Source organism: Pan paniscus, chromosome 10 (assembly GCF_029289425.2).
Source record: "Pan paniscus chromosome 10, NHGRI_mPanPan1-v2.0_pri, whole genome shotgun sequence".
Lineage (NCBI taxonomy): Eukaryota > Metazoa > Chordata > Mammalia > Primates > Hominidae > Pan > Pan paniscus.
The window spans coordinates 111,449,035-111,470,736 of NC_073259.2; the positions used below are offsets into that span (position 1 = coordinate 111,449,035).

A 21,702-nucleotide genomic window follows, 5' to 3' on the forward strand; every position below is an offset into this window, starting at 1 on the left:
TATTTTTAGTAGAGACAGGGTTTCACCATGTTGGTCAGGCTGGTCTCCAACTCCTGACCTCAGGTGATCCACCTGTTTTGGCCTCCCAAAGTGCTGGGATTACAGGCGTGAGCCACTGCGCCTGGCCTCATTCTTTTTAAAAGGACATAGTATTCTATAATATTAAGAATGCATTGAAACAATCCCCAGCTGTTAAATATATAGGTTGTTTCTGGTTTATTACTATCATAAAGAATGCTGCAATGAATAAACCTTGTACATGTATCTCTGTACATGTGAGAGAGTATAAATGCACTCTTGGCAAAAATTGATTTGTGTTTCTCTGGCTCACCATCATATAATAACAACTAATACACATTTTTGAAAATCAGTGAATAAGTAAGCAAATAACTGGGAGTATGGCAATAAACCACAGCCAACATAAATGACATAGCAGTTCAGCCTGCATTACAGAAGTTCATCTATACTTAACCACTCTTGAATTCAACTTTCCTTGCCTATAAAATAACAAAGTATTTTGAAAAACTGTTGAAAGGACTAAAATGAGATAATACCAATAAGGTGCTTAGTCCAGAGCAATGTAAGCTATCATGATTGGGCTAAAATCACCCATCCATGTAAATTGTTTAAAGAAGCAGAGCCTAGGTGCTGTCATCATATCATGTACAAGGAAAATCACCCGAAGTGTGTGAGAGCCACAGGGCAGAAAGAACTGTCTCAAGCCCAGAGCAGTGGTTACAGGGATGTAGTGGGTAGATTTTCATGACTCCAGCGTTTTGAATGGTATTCATAGCACTATTCAAAGTGTTGTTATTTGTCTTGATCTTCCAATGACAACTTCAAAAATTAATTTTACAAGTATATAATTTCTTCTTCTTAAAAAAACTGTAATAGCAGCTATGTAAGCACTGAGGAATTTATATGTCATCATAAGCAAAAGATATTTATTAAATGACTGCTTACATGCTAAGCGACATTCAAAAAAAAAGTGGGGGGTGCTCCTGACCCTAGGAGAAACAAAAAGGCAACTAAATATGGTGAAAAGAACACTGGAGCCACCTACGTCTGAGTTTAAAGCCCAGCATTCATTCAACACAATTCAGGTGGTTTGTATACCAGGCACTACATTAAGCGGTGGGTGAACTAATCTACCATACCGTCACTTAAAAGATATTTAACCTTATCAAGTGATTTAGCTTATCTTTGTCTAGGGTGAAGTACCAGCTTCATAATCTTTTTATAAAGGTAACACATGTAAAATACACAGCAGTATTAAGTAAATGGTGGTTTCTCCCACTCCTTCTTGACTGAGGGCTAACCATTCAAGACAGGACACAAACATCAAAACATTAACATGCATACATCAAAGAAAGCATGAACCAATCAGAGACTAAAGAGCAGAATAGTTACATCCAATCAAGTCAAGGAATTACGCAGTTATCCCAGAGCTAGAACTTGCACAGAACCTAGCACACAATAGGTATTCAAAGATGTCTATTGACTGGATATAGTGAATCAAGAATTCAAACAATTAGAGCCTCAGGGTTAACAGGAGGCCATGTAACACACTGGGAAGAGTTCAGACATAAAAATTAGGAGACCTAGGTTCGTGTCTAAAGTGTCTGAACCACCAGCCGAATTTTCTTGAGCAAATCATGCCAATCATGGTCTTCTGTAGCCTCAGTCTTCTCATCTGGGAAGCTAGAGGGTTGGGGTACAACTTTACTAAGTACCAATAATTTCAGGTAAAAATGCTCGTCAAGCCTCCACTTTGTATTTTATTTGCTCAGTCTGAAATTGAACTGCATGCAGTTTGTCCCAAAACCCAGAGATGGTTTGAACCAGAGATGGTTCCCAAATTGGTGGACTTGATCAATACATCCACATTTCATTTTTTAACCTGAAAATATAGTGTATAGACTAGTAAGTTAAGAAACACTATTGCTGAAAAAAGAAATATTCCATTTTAAAATCTAAAGACTAAAAATTAACCAGTCACTTCATGTTTTTAGCAAACATACTTACCATTGTGTGGGGTTTTATTGTCCCCTTGGTGAATAGAAATCTTTAAAAATGTATACGCCTGGAACCGAATACCGTGTCAAATCTATTGGCACTGCATGTTTAAACACCTGCATCTCATCACCAGCCCTTCATAATATTGTTAAACAGTAATTACACTTATGATGAGTAATGAATCCAGATATGGTCTTCCTTGAGATGTACTTATTCTTGTGTTAAAAGTAACCCATTAGTAGCATATGAAAGCTTCGCAGGTAAAACAGAATCCATAAATACATCCATATAATACTCAATAAAGTTTTTAAATTGTAATAAATTGCAATGATATTCTCTTCTTTATTGGAGAATCTCACCTTGTTTTTCTGAGAATGATCCATTTTTGTTTACCACGATTCTAAATTTCACTTGCCTAATCAGATTTATATCTTAAAAATAAAAGTTTTACTTTGAAATTTGACCCAAGTTTAATTTTGATTTTTTTCATACTTGTAAGGAGAATGGTAACTTGAGACAAAGGCTAAATTGCCATGGAAGCTACCCTCACACTTGGCTTAAAATCAACCTTTGGTGATGGATATAAAGAGAACCTCAAAGGAAATTATTCACCTACTCCCCAAACCAGAAAGACTACAGCATGCTGATCACTGTGATCAAAAAGGCTCAGCTTCATTAAAAAGAGACACAAATATAAACAACATTGGTCAAAGGAAATAATAGTAACAGCTAGCATGCCTGGCAGCATGGTTCTAGGCATTTTACATCTAACTCACTTGATTCCCACAACAACCGTATTAGGTTGGTGTCATTATTACCACATATGCAGATGAGAAAGCTGAGTTGCAGAAAGATAAGACATTTCTCAGAAAATCCCAGGACATAAATTGGCAAAGCCAGGATTTGAACTCAGGCTGTCTGATCCTAGGGTCTGTCTGCATAATCACTATCCTTAACCAATTATTCTGCTTGTGTTTGTCACCCACTCAAGCAGTAGCCACCTCAAAGCAGGTACTAGCAGCCTCAGCATCACATTTGTAGGTGACGTGGAATACAGTTAAGAGCTTGGTGGCAGTTCCAACCTCTACTCCGGAACTGAACTGGCCTTATCAGTACCCTTCTTGCTCTGATTCCCAGTTATCTCCAGCTGAATAACATGGACTTATCTCTGCTCTCCCAAAACGCTAAGTCCTAAAACTCATCTGATCAATGTCACATCCACCATGGGAAAACGAATGACTCTGGTTAAGTGCTCAAAGTCCTCTACCACTGGCAGTCTTCCTGAAATCATTTTTAATGTAATCTTTTGATCTCAGGCATAGAGTTTATCACAAAAAAGTTTATGCTACAGAGAGTTAGCATGATCCAAAATACAGCAACTGCTCTTGCAACATAGGATTGCTCTAAAGACTCAAAGCAGACTGCAATTGCACTCCCTTTCCCCAGTTGCTTTTGGTGCAGCTAGCTTTGAAGTGGTTGAACACTCACACGCATGTCGGACTGTTGACCGAGACTCCAAGTGCTAGACCTGGGAGGACATCCTCAGGACCAGACAGGCTGCCCATGCACCTGAACCCCAATCTCTTGGGAAAAATCCCTAACCGCTAGCTCTTCCTCCACCTCCAAGAAGTTAGCATGGACAGTCCCGTTAAACCAAAGTCACATCCTGCAGCTCGCAGTTCACAGCCCTCCCACAGCTCCACATCCCATTCAAATCCCCAGTGCCTTCCTACCAGGCTGAACAGGATCTGGAACCGCTTTGACCATTTGTGAACACTTCTAGTGCGAAAGGGGAGCCTAGTAATAATTATTCTGGAACTTCAAGTATAAACCTGAATTGTCCTAAGTAAATATGGATGTACCCATGTACCTATCACCTACTATCTTCCCTTCACTTGCTCTAGTCCAGCCCCTTTACTGTGCCTTCAATATCCCGGGCTTGCTATTGCCTCAAGATCTTTGCACTTTCTGTTCCCTCTCCCTGGACACACTTCCTCCAAATATCTTCATGACTTAATCCTTCATCTCCTTCACCTCTTTGCTAAATACTATTATTAGCTTCCAGTGACCACCATATTTTAAAAGTTACCACCCTACACACACACCCTCGTGCACACATGCACAGACATGCTCACGCTTACTCCCCTTGGGTTCTTTACAACCATCGAACTGCCATTTATTTTATTTATTCATTTTGTGTATTACCTGTCTTGTGCAGAACCTCTATATGTGATTGTTCAGTGCAAGCCTTGCCAAGGGGAAGAGGAGTGGGTTGGCCTCAAGCCAACATCCCTCTTGTCAACCAGGGATGGCGGTTGCATCATACAGGAGAAAGTGTCTTCTTCTACCCATTGTACATTTGAACAGAGGCTCCATATATCCTAGCAGTGGCTTGGTCTCTCCCTACTGGAATGTAAGCTCTAATACTGGAAACTATCTTTCGTCTTGCTCACTGTCTATCTCTAATACCGAGAACAATACCTAATATGTCAGAGGTACTCGAAAAATGTTTGTCAAATGAACAGATGAATGAAAACAAGACTGCGCTCTGCCATCATACCTTTTCAAAGTCCTGAGACGTTCCTCTCACTTTTCTAACTGATATTCCCTTCCCTTTCCTCTCTCTTTTTTTCTTTTTTAACACATTTAATGTTACTTTCTTAATCCAACTCAACTTGCAGTAAACAATTTATCTTAACACTGCAAGGTAACTTACAAGGTTTAAAATAATCTCTTTTTAGATAATTGCTCAGCCAATTCAGAATTTAAACCCAATTATTTCAAATGTTAAAGTCATTTTCAGAGTGTCCTCCACTCTTAAGTGTGCACCCTACTCTGCCCCTCCAGCGTGGAGCTTTGCAGGAGAAAAATTTTTCCTTGGTGCCAGAGAAGGGGGGGTGTTAACTCTGAGTGCCATCTGCTGGGCCATTCCTGGCCTCTGGAGAGTCTCTTCCTGTCTGGCCTTTCTGCTTTGATCTCTCTCCCTGTTTTCTCCATAGCTGATGTAACAGGTCCCAACAGACCTCCAGATGGGTGGGGTCAGTGCCTAAACCCCAGGCTACTCCTGGGCCTGGCTCCTATAGCATTCCTACACCCCACTCTGCATCAAACCAGGAATTCTGGATCCCCTGCCCCATGCCGCTGTTAAGCTGTGGGGAAACTGGGGTGCTTGTCAAGTATACTCTCTTTCTCTCTCCCTCTTCCCCAACCTCTTCTTTCTCTCCTTGAAAATGGGATTCTACTGCATTTGTATTTGCAAAATGTTTATTCTTAAGATGAATGATGGGTACACAAGTTTGTTATAGTTTTCTCTAGACTTTTAGATGCCTGAAATATTTCACACACTCAGAATAAAAGGACATACTACCTTTTCTACTCTACTGCTCTTGCCTTATATTGATGAAGGTCTCCCAAAACTCCAAATGGAAATGAAGAGACACAACATGAATGATTATTATATTCTCTCTGGCCCAGAGAACCTCCTAGACTTTAATAAGACATATGCATGGTTTTCTAGTCTTGGTCAAAACCTACAGTGTTCTCCCTGCTCTGCCTCCTCCGCCTCCTCCTCCTTCTCAGGCCAGAATAGAATAGGGTCATGCAGGCAGCCAGGGGTGGCCTTGGTTGGGACCAAAGATTCTGGGAAGACTGGTGGCCCAGGCTCCGCATAAGCGAGCTTGGGTATGGGCTGTGCTTGCTTTCCAGCCCCTGGGGTTGAGTTTAGCCCATGGTCCAAATTGAGACAGATGACAGTTGTGCTTGGCAACTCAATCTGGAAACCTGACCCATGCCAGGGGGAATGTTCCATCATCCCCAAATCCCTCTTACCAGAGCAGGAAATAGGGGCTCTTGAGAGAAACTGGTAAGGGAGGAAGATGACACTAGAGGGGCCATAGCCTTGAACTGTATAAAACAATATGGGGAATGGGTTGGGGGTGGGGGATTTAAGAATCCCCCCTTCTCAGCAGGACTGAGAAGACTGCTACAGATTCCCATTTCTTTCTGTATTTAGGAGTAGAAAGTGGAATTTGACTATATGCAAAATATCATTAAAGAGTCAGATCCACAATGACTCTGTTCCCCATCGTGAGATGTATCTTCTCAGGATCTGCTCTCCTCTGAGGAGGGAGGCCAAAGGAAAGGAGGAATAAATGAGTCTTTTCCTTCTAGAAGTCAAATTTCAGGTGAATTGCTGCTTTATATTCTCTTTTCTACATATCTCTTATTGTGGTTCTGGAAGCATTTGATGTCTTTCTTCTGAATTCTGTTACCTTGATTGTCCAAGGACTTGTTAACCAGTTCCATCCTTTCCTTTCAATGAAAGAAAAATGTAAAAATTCCACTGTATGCTCCTCTTCCATCTTCCCAGTATTTGATATTCATTCAACAAGCTACCCAATCAGTTTTGACCACAGAAAAAGTTCTACTCAGGGTAGAAGGTCACAGGGGCAGGGGGCTCCTCAGTGCATCCATTGTCCATGAAGATATAGAGCCCAGAGAAGTCACAAGGCTCAGTCTGATGCAGCTGGGCAGCATGCGTTGTGTCTGCGACTCTCCAAGTTTTCTCTGTTTTCATATTGCCTTGTACCTTAGATCTCTCTGGGGCCATTGTGCTCTTTCCTGAAACACAATCTTTGGAAACTCCTTTCATCATGGTCTGTTGGCAGAGAAATCTCTCAGTTTTTGCTTGTCTTAGAATATCTTAATTTCACTTCTGTTCTTGTAAGATCATTTTGCTAGGTACACAACACTAGATTGTTGTAACTCCCATTACATTAATGATGTTATTCCATTGTTGCCAGCCTCCATCATTGCTGCTGAAGGTTCTACTGTCTGATTTTTATTCCTCTGTATGTGATATAAGAGATCTGTCTTTCCTCCCTGCTCCCTTAGTCACGGTTGCATCCCCAGTATCTGGCACGAAATAATAATAGCTACCACTTATACAGCATTTAACTATGTTCCAGGCAAAGTTCTAAGTGTTTTACCTCATTTAATATTTATTTTTAATTATGGTATAATATACAGAGCATATAATTTACTGCATTAACTATTTCTGAGTGTATAATTAACGGATATTAAGTACATACACAATGCTCAATAATCATCACCACTATTTCCAGAACTTTTCATCATCCCAAACAGAAACTCTGCATCCATTAATCTATAACTCCCAATTATTACTTTCTCCCCAGCCCCTGGTAACCTCTATTCTACTTCCTCTCTTTATGAATTTGGCAATTCAAATACTACATGTGGTAATCAGGGTTCTCCAGAGAAACAGAACCGATAGGATATATATAGATAAGTAGAAACAGATTTAGTATAAGAAGTCCCTTGATCTGCTGTCTACAAGCTGGAGGCCCAGGAAAGCCAGTGGTATAGTTTCAGTTCAAACCCAGAGGTTTGAAAATCAAGCAAACCACTGGTGTAACTCCCAGTCCAAGTCCAAAGGCTTGAGAAACAGCAAGCCAATGTCCAAGCGCAAGAGATGACATCTTAGTTCAAGCAGAGTGAAAATTCATCTTTTTTCCACTCATTTGTTCTATGTAGGCTCATACAATAAACAATTTAGATGATGCCCACCCCCATTGATGAGGACAGATGATTTTTATTCAGTCTGCTGAGCAAAGAATAGCTAATGCTAATCTCTTTTTAAAATGTTCTCACTGACACATCCAGAAACAATGTTTAACCAGCTATCTGGATATCCCTTAGCCCAATCAAGTTGGCACAAAATGAACCATTACACTGCATATTAGTGGAAGTACATAATATTTGCTCTTTCGTGTCTGGTTTATTTTACTTGGCATAATATTTCCATGGTTCATGCACATTGTATCAAACTCCATTCCTTTTTATGATTGAATCATATTCCGTTTTATATATATATATATATATTTATCCATTCACCTATTGATGGCACTGAGTTTTTGTTTTTAGCCATTGTGAATAATGCTGCTATGAACACTGGTATACAAGTATCCATTTCTCTGTTTTTGATTATTTAGGAATAAAATTGCTGAGTCATATGGTAATTCTATGTTTCACTTTCTGAGGAAACACCAAACTGTATTAACAATCGCTATACTATTTTACATTCCTACCAGCAATGCATGAGTTTCAATTTCTGCACATTTTTGCCAAAACATATTATTTTTCATTTTTTAAATAACAACCATTATGATGGGTATAAAGTGATACCTCATCGTGGTTTTGATTTACATTTCTCTAATGGTGTTGAACATCTTTTCATGTGCCTATTGGCCATTTGTACATCTTTCTTGGAGAAATTTCTTTTCAAGTCCTTTGCCCATTTTTTAATTGGGTTGGTCTTTTGTTGGTGATGATGACTTTTAATTCTTCATATATTCTGGATATTAACCATACATATCATATATACTAATCACATATAATTATATATATAATAGTATATATGATGTGTGTGTGTGTATATATATATGATTGATTTATAACTATTTTCTCCCATTTCTGTAAGTTGTCTGATCACTCTCTTGATAGTGGCCTTTGATGCACAAAAAAAATTTAATTTTGATGAGGTCCAATTTATCTATATTTTCGTTTTTTACCTATGCTTTTGTGTCATATTTAAGAAACCATTACCAAATCTAAGGTCATGAATATTTTGCCTTATGTTTTCTTCTGAATTTTATAGCTTTAGCTCTTACATGTCTGTCTTTGATCTATATTGAGTTAATTTTTAAATACAGTGTAAGGTGTGTGCTCAATTTCATCCTTTTGCATGTGAATATCTAGTTTTCCCACAACAATTTGTTGAAAAAACTCCTTGCTCCATTGAATGATCTTGGCATTTTTGTTGAAAATCAGTTGACCATACATGTAAGAGTTTATTTCTTGGTACGCTATTCAATTCCATCAGTTTATATGCCTATCTGTATGCCAGTACCACACTGTTTTTATTAGTGTCATTTTGTAGTAAGTTCTAAAATCAGGAGTATGAACATTTGAATTGGCTCTTTTTCAAGATTGTTTTGGTTATTTGGGAATCCTTTGAGTTTCTACATGGATTTTAGGATATGTTTTTCTATTTCTAAATAATTTAAATAAAAATCTCCATTGGAATTTTGATAGGGATTGCATGGAATTTGTAGATCACTTTGGGTAGTACTATCATATTAATGTTAAGTCTTCCAATCCATGAACATAGAATGTCTTTCCATTTATTTAGGTCATCTTTAATGTCTTTCAGCTGTTTTACAGTTTTCAACATACACATCTTTTGCCTTCTTGGTTAAATTTATTCCTAAGTATTTTATTCTTTTTGATGCTATTTTAAATAAAATTGTTCTTCTTAATTTCCTTTTCAGGTTGTTTATTGCTAGTGCATAGACACACAACTGATTTCTGTATGTTGATTTTTCTGCAGCTTTGCTGAATTTGTTTATTAGCTCTAACTCACTTAATCTTGAAACAAATCTGTGAAGTAGCACTGTCAATGTTCAGGCACTTGCATTAGCAGCCAGACTCATGAACTAGTAATACATGAGGAAAGGACGGGAAATTCTCTTTCTCATTCTCTTTCTGGCAGCTGTGCAGTAGCAGAAAATGCAAATTTGAGTTCCTGCCACAGAAGTGGCAGGAGTACAAGCTGTGGTATCTCATTCTCAGTGGTGGAGGTGGTGGCAGGTGGTATCAGGTATCAGATCAGTTGTGCAGTGTCCCTTGGGACACTGTTCCTGGAAGTCCATCCTTGGCCTTTCTTGTCTACCCCTCCTGATAATCTTGTAAAGCATCCAAAGTTATTTTTATTTAATTCCTTTTTTGGTCAATCAACCAGAATCAGTTTCTGCGTTAGTCCATTCTTGCATTGCTATAAAGAAATACCTGAGACCGGGTAATTTATAAGAAATGAGGTTTAATTGGCTCACAGGGATCTGCACGCTGTACAGGATGCATGGCAACAGCATCTGCTCAGCTACTGATGAGGGCTTCTAAGCTTACAGTCATGACGGAAGGGGAAGAGGGAACAAGCATCTCACATGATAGAAGTGGGAGCAAGAGGGAGAAAAAGTAGGGGTGGGGAGGTGCCACGCTTTACAACAATCAGATCTCGCAAGAACGCATTATCACAAGAACAGTACCAAGCCATGAGGGATCCACGCCCATAACCCAAACACCTCCCACCAGTCCCCAACTCCAACATTGGGGATTATATCTCAACATGAGATTTGGAGGAGACATCCAAACTATACTAGCTTCTGCTGCTTGCAAATAAGGCTCTTATATGACAAATATCAACAATGACACATGCTTCCGTTCCCTTATCCTGCTTTTTCTCTGTAGTATCACTATCACTATCTGGACCATCTATTTATTGTCTGATTCCCACACTGGAATGAAAACTCCATGAGGTCAGGGTTTTTTTGTTCACTGCTATATGCCTTAATTAATGCCTAGTATATATTGCACTTAATACAATTTATTGAATGAATGAAACACCTAATACTTATTAATTTAACCCAGACAACAATACACATCTCTTAGAAATCAAAACCTATGGCGTTTATTCATAACTCTGTGCCTATGATTTCACCTCTGAAAAGCAACTCTTTCTAGCTTTATGCTCTATGACTCTAGGCAGAGCAAATTCTTAGAAATCAGAGGAATCCCTAGGGGAACCTTCCCCAGGTATGCTGATATCATCCTCATATCATTTCCATAGGATATTTACTTGCGAGCTCTCATCTGGGCCAATTATTAGTAGTTTTGCCAAAATGAATGGACACTTTTTCTTTCAGATGTTCATACTGGATATCAGAAAAAGTAAACATTTCTAAAATCTTCCCATGCTCATACTTAAATGCCCAAAGAAGCACTTAGTTGAATATAAAAGGTATCTCCAGACCATCTCAGAAACAGCAGGAGTTAATCCCTGCTAAAGTCAGAGAGGAGATTGAGAATGAGCTCTGCGCCATGTCATGCTGAGATGAAGACACTCTATTTCTCAAATTACTCCCTTATAAAACATCTTAAAATGCCTTTCTGTACAAATCTAACTCGCACCTGCTGAGAACATGATGCTCTTTTCTAGGCCACAGGCTGTCTGTCCTGCCCTACGTTTACCTGACTTCTTAGAGTCCCCAGGTCACCCATGGCCTGGATGCACTCTGGCTTGTTCTTTAAAATGTCCACTTTAACAGTTGCTGTGGAAAAGATGCAGTCCAAGGTTACAAACCTGTTTATGACCAACTCTCCTGTGTCTCCACTATGCTAATAATTTAAAATACGTGTTTAACTATAATCGCTGATTTGGTTATGTGTTTGAAACACGAAACCATTGAACATAATTTTCAGAAAGCAATTTTTTTCCACAAATACTAACGATTGTTTCCCAACAATTCTATCAATAAGGGCTCCTGAAGAGCAGCAGGAAAGCAAGCACTGGAGGGGTGGCTTTAGTGGGCAGCTCATTGGGAAGTACAGATGGGGTCGCTTTCCATTCTTATTCCCCAAGGAGAGGCCTGATAACTGAGACCAACTCCAAACTGTGGCAGAGAAATTCCATCCAGTGTGGGGCTACATGCTGAGAACAAGGGGAAGACAGGTGGGAGATATGGTACAAAGGTGGGAGCTTCCAGAGAAAAGCAAGGTCATTCCAGGAACAGCAACTAAACACAGCAATAGAAAAGCAGGAACAGAGGCTCACCAGAGTGCCTCCAGTACCTGCAAAGTACTCACTTATTCCTTCATTTATTCAATAAAAATCAAGTGAACATCTACATTGTACCAGCATCCTGCTGGGAGCTAAGGATACAACAAAAAGTAAGACAGACTAGGCCATGCCCTCATGGATCTTACGTTCTATCATTCAGCAGGTACTGAATAAATATTTGTTGAACTGATCAATTGAATAAAATGACTGAGCCAACACGCTTCCTTTTTTCTAATATGATATCTTCCTCTGCCACATTACAAAGTAAAAAGAATGATGATCTCAAATACATTTTCAAGAAGTTGGCCACAATATTTGAAATTTAGTAAGAACACCAATAGAAATGTGGCTTTAGACCCATTATTCTTTTTTTTTTTTGAGACGGAGTCTCACTCTGTCGCCCAGGCTGGAGTGCAGTGGGGTGATCTCCGCTCACCGCAAGCTCTGCCTCCCGGGTTCACGCCATTCTCCCGCCTCAGCCTCCTGAATAGCTGGGACTACAGGCGCCCACCACCGCGCCCGGCTAATTTTTCGTATTTTTAGTAGAGACTTGGTTTCACTGTGTTAGGCAGGATGGTCTCGATCTCCTGACCCAGCGATCTGCCCGCCTCGGCCTCCCAAAGAGCTGGGATTACAGGCGTGAGCCACCACGCCCGGTCCAGACCCATTATTCTTACAATGTGTATAATGTTTCTTGACATATTCATTAAAAATAGTACGAAAGCATCTGATTAGACATGAAAGGATAATCATTTATAATTGATCTCTTTTATGTTTAAATTCAATGGGACATCCCACTGAATAACTGAGACATAAAGCACTATTTTATGCCATATACATTATAACATAATAGTTATAAAATAGTACTCCAGTTATAACATAGTCATAAAAATATATATACGCTATATATATGCTATTCATAATAATATATACTACAAATGCATTATATATAATATATTATGTATATATGCATTATATATTATATACTGTTTATATACTGTTATGGTATACCATAGTTATAACGTATATAAAACATAGTTATAATATATATACTATATATAATATACATATATCAACTATTATGTCATAACTTTTGTTATATTATATAAATAGTTATAACATAATAGTTGATATGGTTTGGCTGTGTGTCCCCACCCAAGTCTCATCTTAAATTGTAATCAGGGGAGGGACCTGGTGGGAGGTGACTGGATCATGGGGGTATTTTCCCCCATGCTGTTCTCGTGGCAGTGAGGGAGTTCTCACAAGATCTGATGGTTTAAAAGTGGCAGTTTCCCTTGCACTCTCTCTCCCGACACCTTGTGAAGGGGTACTTGCTTCTCCTTCACCTTTCACCATGATTGTAAGTTTCCTGAGGCCTCCCCAGCCATGCAGAACTGTCAGTCAATTAGGCCTCTTTTGTTTATAAATTACCCAGTCTCACAAGTCTCAGGTAGTATCTTTATAGCAGTGTAGAAATTGACTAATACTAACATAAATACATTATAATATAGTTTCTAACATTTTAATGAATGGAGTAGTACATATCTGTCTAAATATAAGTATATGAGATATGGGCACTAAATTTTTTATCATTGCTAGACATTTGCAATTAAAATTTGGACACCATTATTTTAGATCCTTGGTCATTAGTTGGCGAGTTTCTTGGGAGAGTGCATCCAGACCAGGTCTACTGGTTTTGAGGCAAGTGGGGCTCAGGACCTGAAAGAAGGTGCACTGTTAGTAGACAAAACAGCCATTGCAAAGGACCTAGGAGGGAAGTGTGCTTGGAGGACTGAGCAGAGGAAGGGGCTGGAGAGTAAAATACAAGTGGGGAGGCCAGTAGGGTAGAGGGGTCCAGATTATGTAGAGTCTTGGAACCATGATAAAGACTTTGGATTTTACTGTGGTAAAATTGAAGCCCATTGGAAGTCTGTGAGCAGAAGAATATGATCTGTTTATATTTTTGGAAACATTACTAAGCTCTTCAATCCAGCTTTGACCTGGAATATATTTTTACCACCATCTGTCTGATCTGTGTGTCTACATCTCAAATGGTTCTAAACTGGGAGGGAAAAGCAAAGGTGTATAATTTTATCTTCTAAATGACAGTATCTGTCTTACCAAACATGTAAGTAATTCTATAACTTGATACTTTCATTCACCATCAGATTATTGAGATTTATCCTTGATGGTCTGTATAGCTTCAATTTATTCCTTTAAACTAGTTGCAACAGACCATTGCATAAATTAGGCCACAAGGTATTTATCTACTCTCCTGTTAATGAACATGTGCTTTTTAATGTTCCATTACAAATCAATGCATCAGAAAACAGTCCTCTATGTCAGGGGTTCCCAAGCCCCAGGCCATTAGGCACCAGGTGGCACAACAGGAGGTGAGAGCCAGGCTGGGAGCAAGCATTATCACCTGATCTCTGCCTCCTGTAAGATCAGTGGTGGCACTAGATTATCACAGGAGCTCGAACCCTATTGTGAACTGTGCATGCGAGGGATCAAGGTTGCACACTCCTTATGACAATCTAATTAATGTCTGATGATCTTCTAAGGTGGAAGAGTTTCATCCAGAAACCATCTCCTCCAAACCCCTCCTTGTCTGTGGAAAAATTATCTTCCACAAAACCAATTCCTGATGGCAAAAAGGTTGGGGAGAACTGCTTTATGTGTCTTCATTGAGTACACAGTCTCTAATTTCATACCTTGGTGGAAATTGTTGAGTCAAATTTGTTTGCATTCCAGAATGATGAATACTAGAGGCTGGGAAGCATATCAGGGTGAGAGTAAGGGTAAAGAAAGGTTGGCTAATGGGTATAAACATGCATTTAGATAGAAGGAATACATTTTAATGTTCATTACCAGAGTATGGTGACTATCAATAACAACAATGTATTATATATTTCAAAATAGCCAGAAGAAAGGACCTGAAATGATCCCAACACATAGAAATGATAAATACTCAAGGTGATGGACACCCCAAACACACTGACTTGATCATTATACAGTCAGTGCATTAAACAGAATATCACATATGTACCCCATAAATATGTACAAATATTTGTATCAAAAAATAAAATAAAAGGTGTTTGCATTCTACAACTGTGTTAGATCATGAAAATGCTCTCTAAAGTGATTCTGCAGCAGCTTATGTAAGACTCTCCATTTCTCTATACCTTTGTCAACACTTTTTATCATCTGACATTTTCATTTGTGTCAACTTATGAGTATGAAATCATCTTTCATTACAGTTTTTTCTGCATTTCCCTTGACACTAGTGAACTAAAACATTTATTTATACTTTTATTGGATATTCAGATTTCCTCTTGGTGAATTGTCAATTCATATCCTTTGCTCATTTTTCTACCCAGTTAACTATCTTTCTCTTAGAAATTTGTGGGAATTCTATGTAAATTATAGATATAAATTCCTTGTTAGTACTTGCCCTCCAAATATTTGTTGTTAACTTGTAACTTGTCTTTTATTTTTGTTATAAAGCTTGGTAAAGGAAACTTTTTAATTTTTAATGTAGTACAATTTATCAATATATCTTGAAAGTTTATGATTTTTATACCTTAGGAAACCCGTTTATACCCCTCAGATCATAAAATATATTTTGTATTTTCTCTAAAAGTTACTGTTTTCTTAAACCTGCCCAAAGTTTACTTTTCTATTTAGTGTGAGTAGATATATAATATTACCTTTTTTTTTTCTGTAGGCATAACCAGTTGTCCCCACCCCATTTATTGAATAGTCCTTCCTTTCCCCATCAGTATCCAACATCCTTTCTTTTGTATATCAGATTTATATATTCTGTTCAGTTCCAAGGGCCTACCCTTGAGCAAATAGCATGCTGTTTAATGACTGAGTCTTTATAAAAAGTCTTGATATCTGGTAAAACAAGTTCCCATATTTTGTTCTTCTTCATAACTGAAAGATCATAACTTGATCTTTCATTTAACTTATAGGATCAGTCTTCTTTTAACTTCACCAAAAATACTATGATGGACTTCTCGTTCATATGCATACTATCTCTTCATTTATTTGGGCACCCTCTTTTGTATCCTTAAATAATGTTTTATACATTTTTCCATAGATGTCTTATGATTTTTTAAATTTATTCCAAAGTAATTTATAGTTTTGGTTTTAATAATTTATATATTTTAATAATTTGGAAATAATTTTAGAATTTCCAGGTAGATAATCAATATTATCTTTTTCCCCCAGTTCTTATATATTTTTCCCTATATTTTATTGCTTTGAACCCCGAGGACAATTTTGAGTAGACGTAATAATAGTAGTAATTGTTGTTTTTCTTTATTTTAATGAAAATGATTCTAAAGGCTCACTATTAAGTCTATTTTTGTTGTTGTTGTTGTTGTTTGTTTGTTTGTTTGAAACAGAGTCTCACTCTGTCGCCCAGGCTGGAGTGAAATGGTGCAGTCTTGGCTCACTGCAACCTCCACCTCCCAGGTTCAAGTAGAATTACTATATGATCCAGCAAACTCAAAAAAAAAAAAGAAGAAGAAGAAGAAAGGCCTTCCATGACCACCCTACCCTAGCAAAAGCAGCACCCTCCTCCCACCCCAAGAGACCCTCAGCCTCATTACCACCAATCTACAGCTTTCATAACAAAGCAGTTTCCTGGAACTACCTGAATTATTTATCTGAATTATTTATCTGATAATTTCCCATTATTTATGTTCTTCACTATTGATAGTCTCTTAAAAAGCAAAGACTTTTTTCTTTACTGTTGCTTTTAGTATCTGACTATTGTTAGGTGGTCAGTAAATACAATATGTAAGGTATAATACTGGAAAACATACACACAGACACAGAGACACGCAAAGACACACACACATACACAATACAGGTTATCTGACATATATGATAGTATGTTATATATGATATATGTTTCATATACATGTGCTATATAACATCTGATGTACAGTGCATAATATACCATGTATAATATATAATAAAGTATATGGCAGTCAATATACTGTATATACTATATATAAAACAAATAATATGAAAGTATTTTAAAGATATACATCTTAAAAGTTTTTAGTCCTATTTCTATAATTCCTCCAAAGCCACAAAAACACAGAGAGGAAGAGAGAGAGAAGAAAGAGAGAGGAAGGGATGATGCAATTTAAAAGAGGATCTAGCTGATGCCAAGCCCTGATCTACACAGGACTGCACTCACTTCCCCGTCCTAACTTAAGCTGTCAGAGGAAAGGAGTGGCACCCAGGGGGCACTGGTCTGTGAGCTCCAGAGGCATCATCTTGCTGCAGTATGAGCTAAATGCCAACTCTCATTGTCACCTGCACTACTCCTTGATGAGAGATTGGATCTGTGGTCCCCTTTCATGAAGTGTTGCCTTCTAAGAGCCTTGACATACTAGTTGTGGAATAGTAGTAACAAAGGGACTTTGCTGGGGCCTGTTTCCTTTCTAACACTGTCCATTCTGGGAGTCATGGAATCCCTCAGTTGCACAGATCCTTAAAGTCCAAATGGACATATAACTAATGAAACACCATATTGCAGGTGCCTTACTTAGCTATATTCCTCTGCTTTAGTGCAAAGTAAGAACAGTAAGAAAACCAGGTCATGTTTTTCAACTAGGTCATGTTTTTCATCTTTTCTACTATTGGCCTTTTCCATTAATCTTAAAATGTGATTTTCTACATCTTTGATTTCTACTCTTGAATCGTATTTTCAGTCACCATATGCTACTTTTCTGCAAGCTGTAATTTAAGCCAATCCTGCTCACGAATTTTGAAAAAGGGAGTCCACAGAAGAGAAAACTATCTCCTCCTCATGTGCTTGGGATGTTGTGATTTCCTCAGTATTGCTGGGCTGTGTTCCTTTTTAGAGGAAGTTGCAATTCCCTTCATGGTAAATAGGAAGGAAATGAAGGTGATTAAAGCCCTTAGGATGTAAATTTCAGTGTTGGCTGAAAGGTTCTTTTTATCCCAATCCTGCTTTTGTAAACAAAGCTCCGGTGGGACTGAATCTGGAAAGCTACCACAGCTCCATGACAACTGGACTTGCCAGCCATGGTGACCATCTCCATGTTCACATCATAGTCATTCATAGTCATGCATATGCACATCGTAGGGACAAACATTCACTTTGGCTCTCATCAAGAAAAAGAGCGTTAGCAACCAATTAGTAGAAGGTGGTACAGGAGAGGAACACTACTAACAGGTCAACTTTTTGCCTAGAGAACTCAGCTGTAAATTGTTATGTATGATGGTAAGATAAAATTATTGCCCTAGTTTCTGTATGTTGGCCACATACAGGCACTGCAAAGACCCCTAATGCACTGTGATTTCTATTCTTGGACATCAGTGGATGATACAGGTTTTTCTAGGTGTACATATCTGTGTGCAAAGAATAAGGAGGTGGCGTGACTCTCAAACAGAGATCCAAAGTTTTCTAGGAAATGTCTTTTAACATTCTTCTTATTTTAAAATTTAAAAAATCCTTTACTAGCTATAAAGTCAAAAATACAAAGGAACAAATCTGCTTACGTGTAAAGCAACTGAACCCAAAAGGACGGCACTATGGAGCAGCCCTGCACATAACATTCCGCTGACTCACCTTTGCACTGGGTGTGCTTCTATCCCACAGGGTGGCACTACTCACAATGGGAATATAGCAAGGGGATTTCTGAAACATTAGAAACAAGGCATTTAGTATCACTTCAATAATTCTTACAAAGAAACACTTCCATTCCTGAGATGGTTTTTAGGCAGATCAGAAGCTAATTCTTTCAAACAATGGCTGTTCATTCACTGAGTACCCGATATTGCCCACAACACTGTCCCAGGTGCTTGGGGAACAATGGTGAGCCCAAAACACACTTCCCATCCTCAAGAGTCCAGAGGAAGCCACAGGTATTAACGAAATAATCACACAAATAAATGTAAAATTTTAACTCTGATACATGTGATGAAAGAGAGAGATGAAGTATTTTGAAAATATGGTGATATATTGGGATGAAATAGAATTAAACATTTACACCCTTTGCCATGTGACTTTGATGTACCTCCCATAGCCTGAAGCCCATCCCAGCTGAGCCCAATGCAGCCATAGTCAACCCACAGGCCCATGAACATAAATAAGAAATGAATGTTTCTTGTTGAAAGTCACTTATTTGGAGTTGCTTGGCATGTAGAATTATCATTGTAGAAACCTGTGACTGAAACAAATCTACAATACGTGCAATAGATATACTCAGGGAGGTCAGAAGAGGTAACCCCTGAGGATCTCACAATGGAAGAGAACAATTTTACTCAAATATCAAACCAGACATTTGATTTGAAGCTTACTTGCAATTTTACTTAAAATATCAAACCTTAATAAGATAATATCAGGATTTGTTCTCATACTTCTGGTTTTCAATTTGGTGCTTTTTATTTATTTAGTTAGTCATGCTCCTCAAGGTCTTTGACTTTCTGTTGCCCAGTATTTGCTAAAACCAGTCTGTTAAGATTGGTGTCATGAAGGACAGACCCCCAAAAAATCTGTCACCAGGATACAAGTATATGTCAGAAAAACAATGGTGAGTTGCCCACTACTTTTCCCAGAGGTGATTAGAGTCTAAAGCAGGAGGTAGTAACCAAAGAATCACACAAATAAAGTTAAGATTCCAATAACACTAAAGGTTATGAAGGTACAGACATAGGTGGAGTCAAGGAATACAGATTATGTAGACTTGGGTGATGGACTAGAGACAGAAATTGAGACAAAAATGGAAGAAGAAGCAAGAGCTTCTTTGAGATCAAAGTACCATGACTGAAGGATGTTGACAAGAGAAGTAGAAGGGGACCCAAGGTGGTGGAAATAGGTAAAATTACTAGAATCTGGAGTAAATAATTGGGGAGGGTAATAGATTTCACAGCACTGAAGCTGAGTAGTGCTACAACTGTGATGCATTTGTACTGCCTGTCAAAGACAGGTGGGGCGCATGGGCCCCCCCATTATGTCCTCTCATGAGGTCAAGAAAATGTGTCTTCTACCTAGTATCCCTGACATCAACTCTGCGCTGGGCACATGGTAAGCATCCAATCAATGCACTTAAAGAATGCAGGGGCCAGGCGCGGTGGCTCACACGTGTGATCCCAGCACTTTGGAAGGCCGAGGCGGGCGGATCACGAGGTCAGGAGATCGAGACCACCCTGGCTAACACGGTGAAACCCCGTCTCTACTAAAAATACAAAAAAATTAGCCGGGAGTGCTGGCGGGCGCCTGTAGTCCCAGCTGCTCCGGAGACTGAGGCAGGAGAATGGCGTGAACCCGGGAGGCGGAGCTTGCAGTGAGCTGAGATCGCCCCACTACACTCCAGCCTGGGCAACAGAGCGAGACTCCATTTCAAAAAAAAAAAAAAGAAAAAGGATGCAGGGGCACTCTCCTGTCATCCCAAAAGGAATGTGGTGTCACAGGGTGTGGAGCCAGAAGGAATTCTAAATCGCCAACATTTGCATTTGATAGATGAGGAAACTGCTCGAGATCACACAACCATGTAGTGACAAGCCAGGGCTCAAATTTCAGAATCTGGACTTTGTGTTCTGCCCATCGTCCTCTGTTGGATTATCAGCATACATGCATAGCCTTTGAACCCCAGCTGCTGGTTTGATTGGAAAAGCCATGTCTGCAGGGAGGGGAAGGAATTTCATTTACAAAGCAAGAATCACCGGGGGAAAATTAGGCCCATCCCGATAATTTGCGTCTCAGTTCTCCTTCTCCATGGACTTCCTGCCACTCACTCGAACCATGTACATTCACACATCCGGTATCTTCCAAGTAGTCAACCTTTGCCCAGGGCAGTCAGCACGAAGCACTGAATGCTGTCCCAAACCACCCTGCTCTGATACATTTTTTATTTCAGTGGAGATTTCTTAGTGCCACTCCTCAGAGCTATGCAAGTTGTGGATGGCACAGCAGGGTGGCATCATTCACAGAGACTGTGATGCAAAAACAATACCTCTTAGGGTAGTTCAGTGTACCACCTGACCATCTATACAAAGCAGTCCTGAGATTTCTGTTCTCCAAACAACAAGACTTTATGGTAGCCAATAGCCCAAGGAAATCATGTGCATTCTGATTATCTTGGTTTTTAAATTTTTTATAAAGCATTATTGAGATATAATTTATGTACAAATAGCTGCATATATTGGAGGTATCTGCAGGAAGAAGGAAGAAAGAACAATTAAGGAATGGGAGTACCTTAGAAACCTTTACCTTGAACTTTTAAGCAAGACGAGGAGTCCAGAAAGAAACAGACTAGGAGTACAGGTAGAATTGCCTGGTAAACAAAAAAGCTATTGTAATCAACAAGGCAAAAATAAATAAATAAAAGGTTGAAAGAATAAAGTAGCTGGGATATTCACTGTCAGTCATTAACCTGATTTTCTAATGAATATGGCATTAGGCATTCATTAACAATCATTTGTGTTTATGTTGAACAGTGGATGTATAATGAAGGTTGCTAAATGAAAGCAAAATTAAACCAGGGAATTTTGGACACTTATAAAGCAATTAACTTGTTTGGCAGTAATTACACATTGAAAGCTAAATCAAGTGCATTTAGAAAGCCACAAGAGTCGCCACATAAACCAGAGGTGCTTTGCTCTAAAATAATAGAAAAGCCTCTCTTTCTTTCCAAATGAAAGAGAAAGGCAAAAGTATGGTATAAATGACAAACAAGGCTCAGGTCTAATGAAAAGAAATACGGTTACAGCCCATATGTTAGAGAAGAGGCAAGTTATGAAAAAATAGGACAGCTCAGCTAATTAAAGGAGGGAAAAAAAAGCCTTTTGTAACAACAATGATGTGAAAACAGGTGGTATGTGCTAGAGAGTTCAGGTTTTTGTTCTGTTCACGCTCACAGGCATGCACACACACGCAAGTGCACACGCACGCATTTATACACTTGAACCACCTAATAGGTGCGTGAAGAGTAAAAACTGAA

At 38.8% G+C, this 21,702-nt stretch overlaps 1 protein-coding gene across 5 annotated transcripts in view; it reads right to left on the bottom strand.

Moving 5' to 3' along the window:
• C10H12orf42 (chromosome 10 C12orf42 homolog) overlaps positions 1 to 21,702 on the bottom strand; it is a 457,931-nt gene that overhangs the window by 339,634 nt on the left and 96,595 nt on the right. For 2 of the 5 annotated variants that reach the window (XM_034934354.3, XM_055096053.1), the window contains exon 3: positions 18,330 to 18,398. The exons of the other annotated variants lie outside the window; for them this stretch is intronic. In XM_034934354.3, the coding sequence (XP_034790245.1) occupies positions 18,330 to 18,398 (69 nt within the window). The remainder of the gene's footprint in view (positions 1 to 18,329; positions 18,399 to 21,702) is intronic. 5 annotated transcript variants of the gene reach the window in all.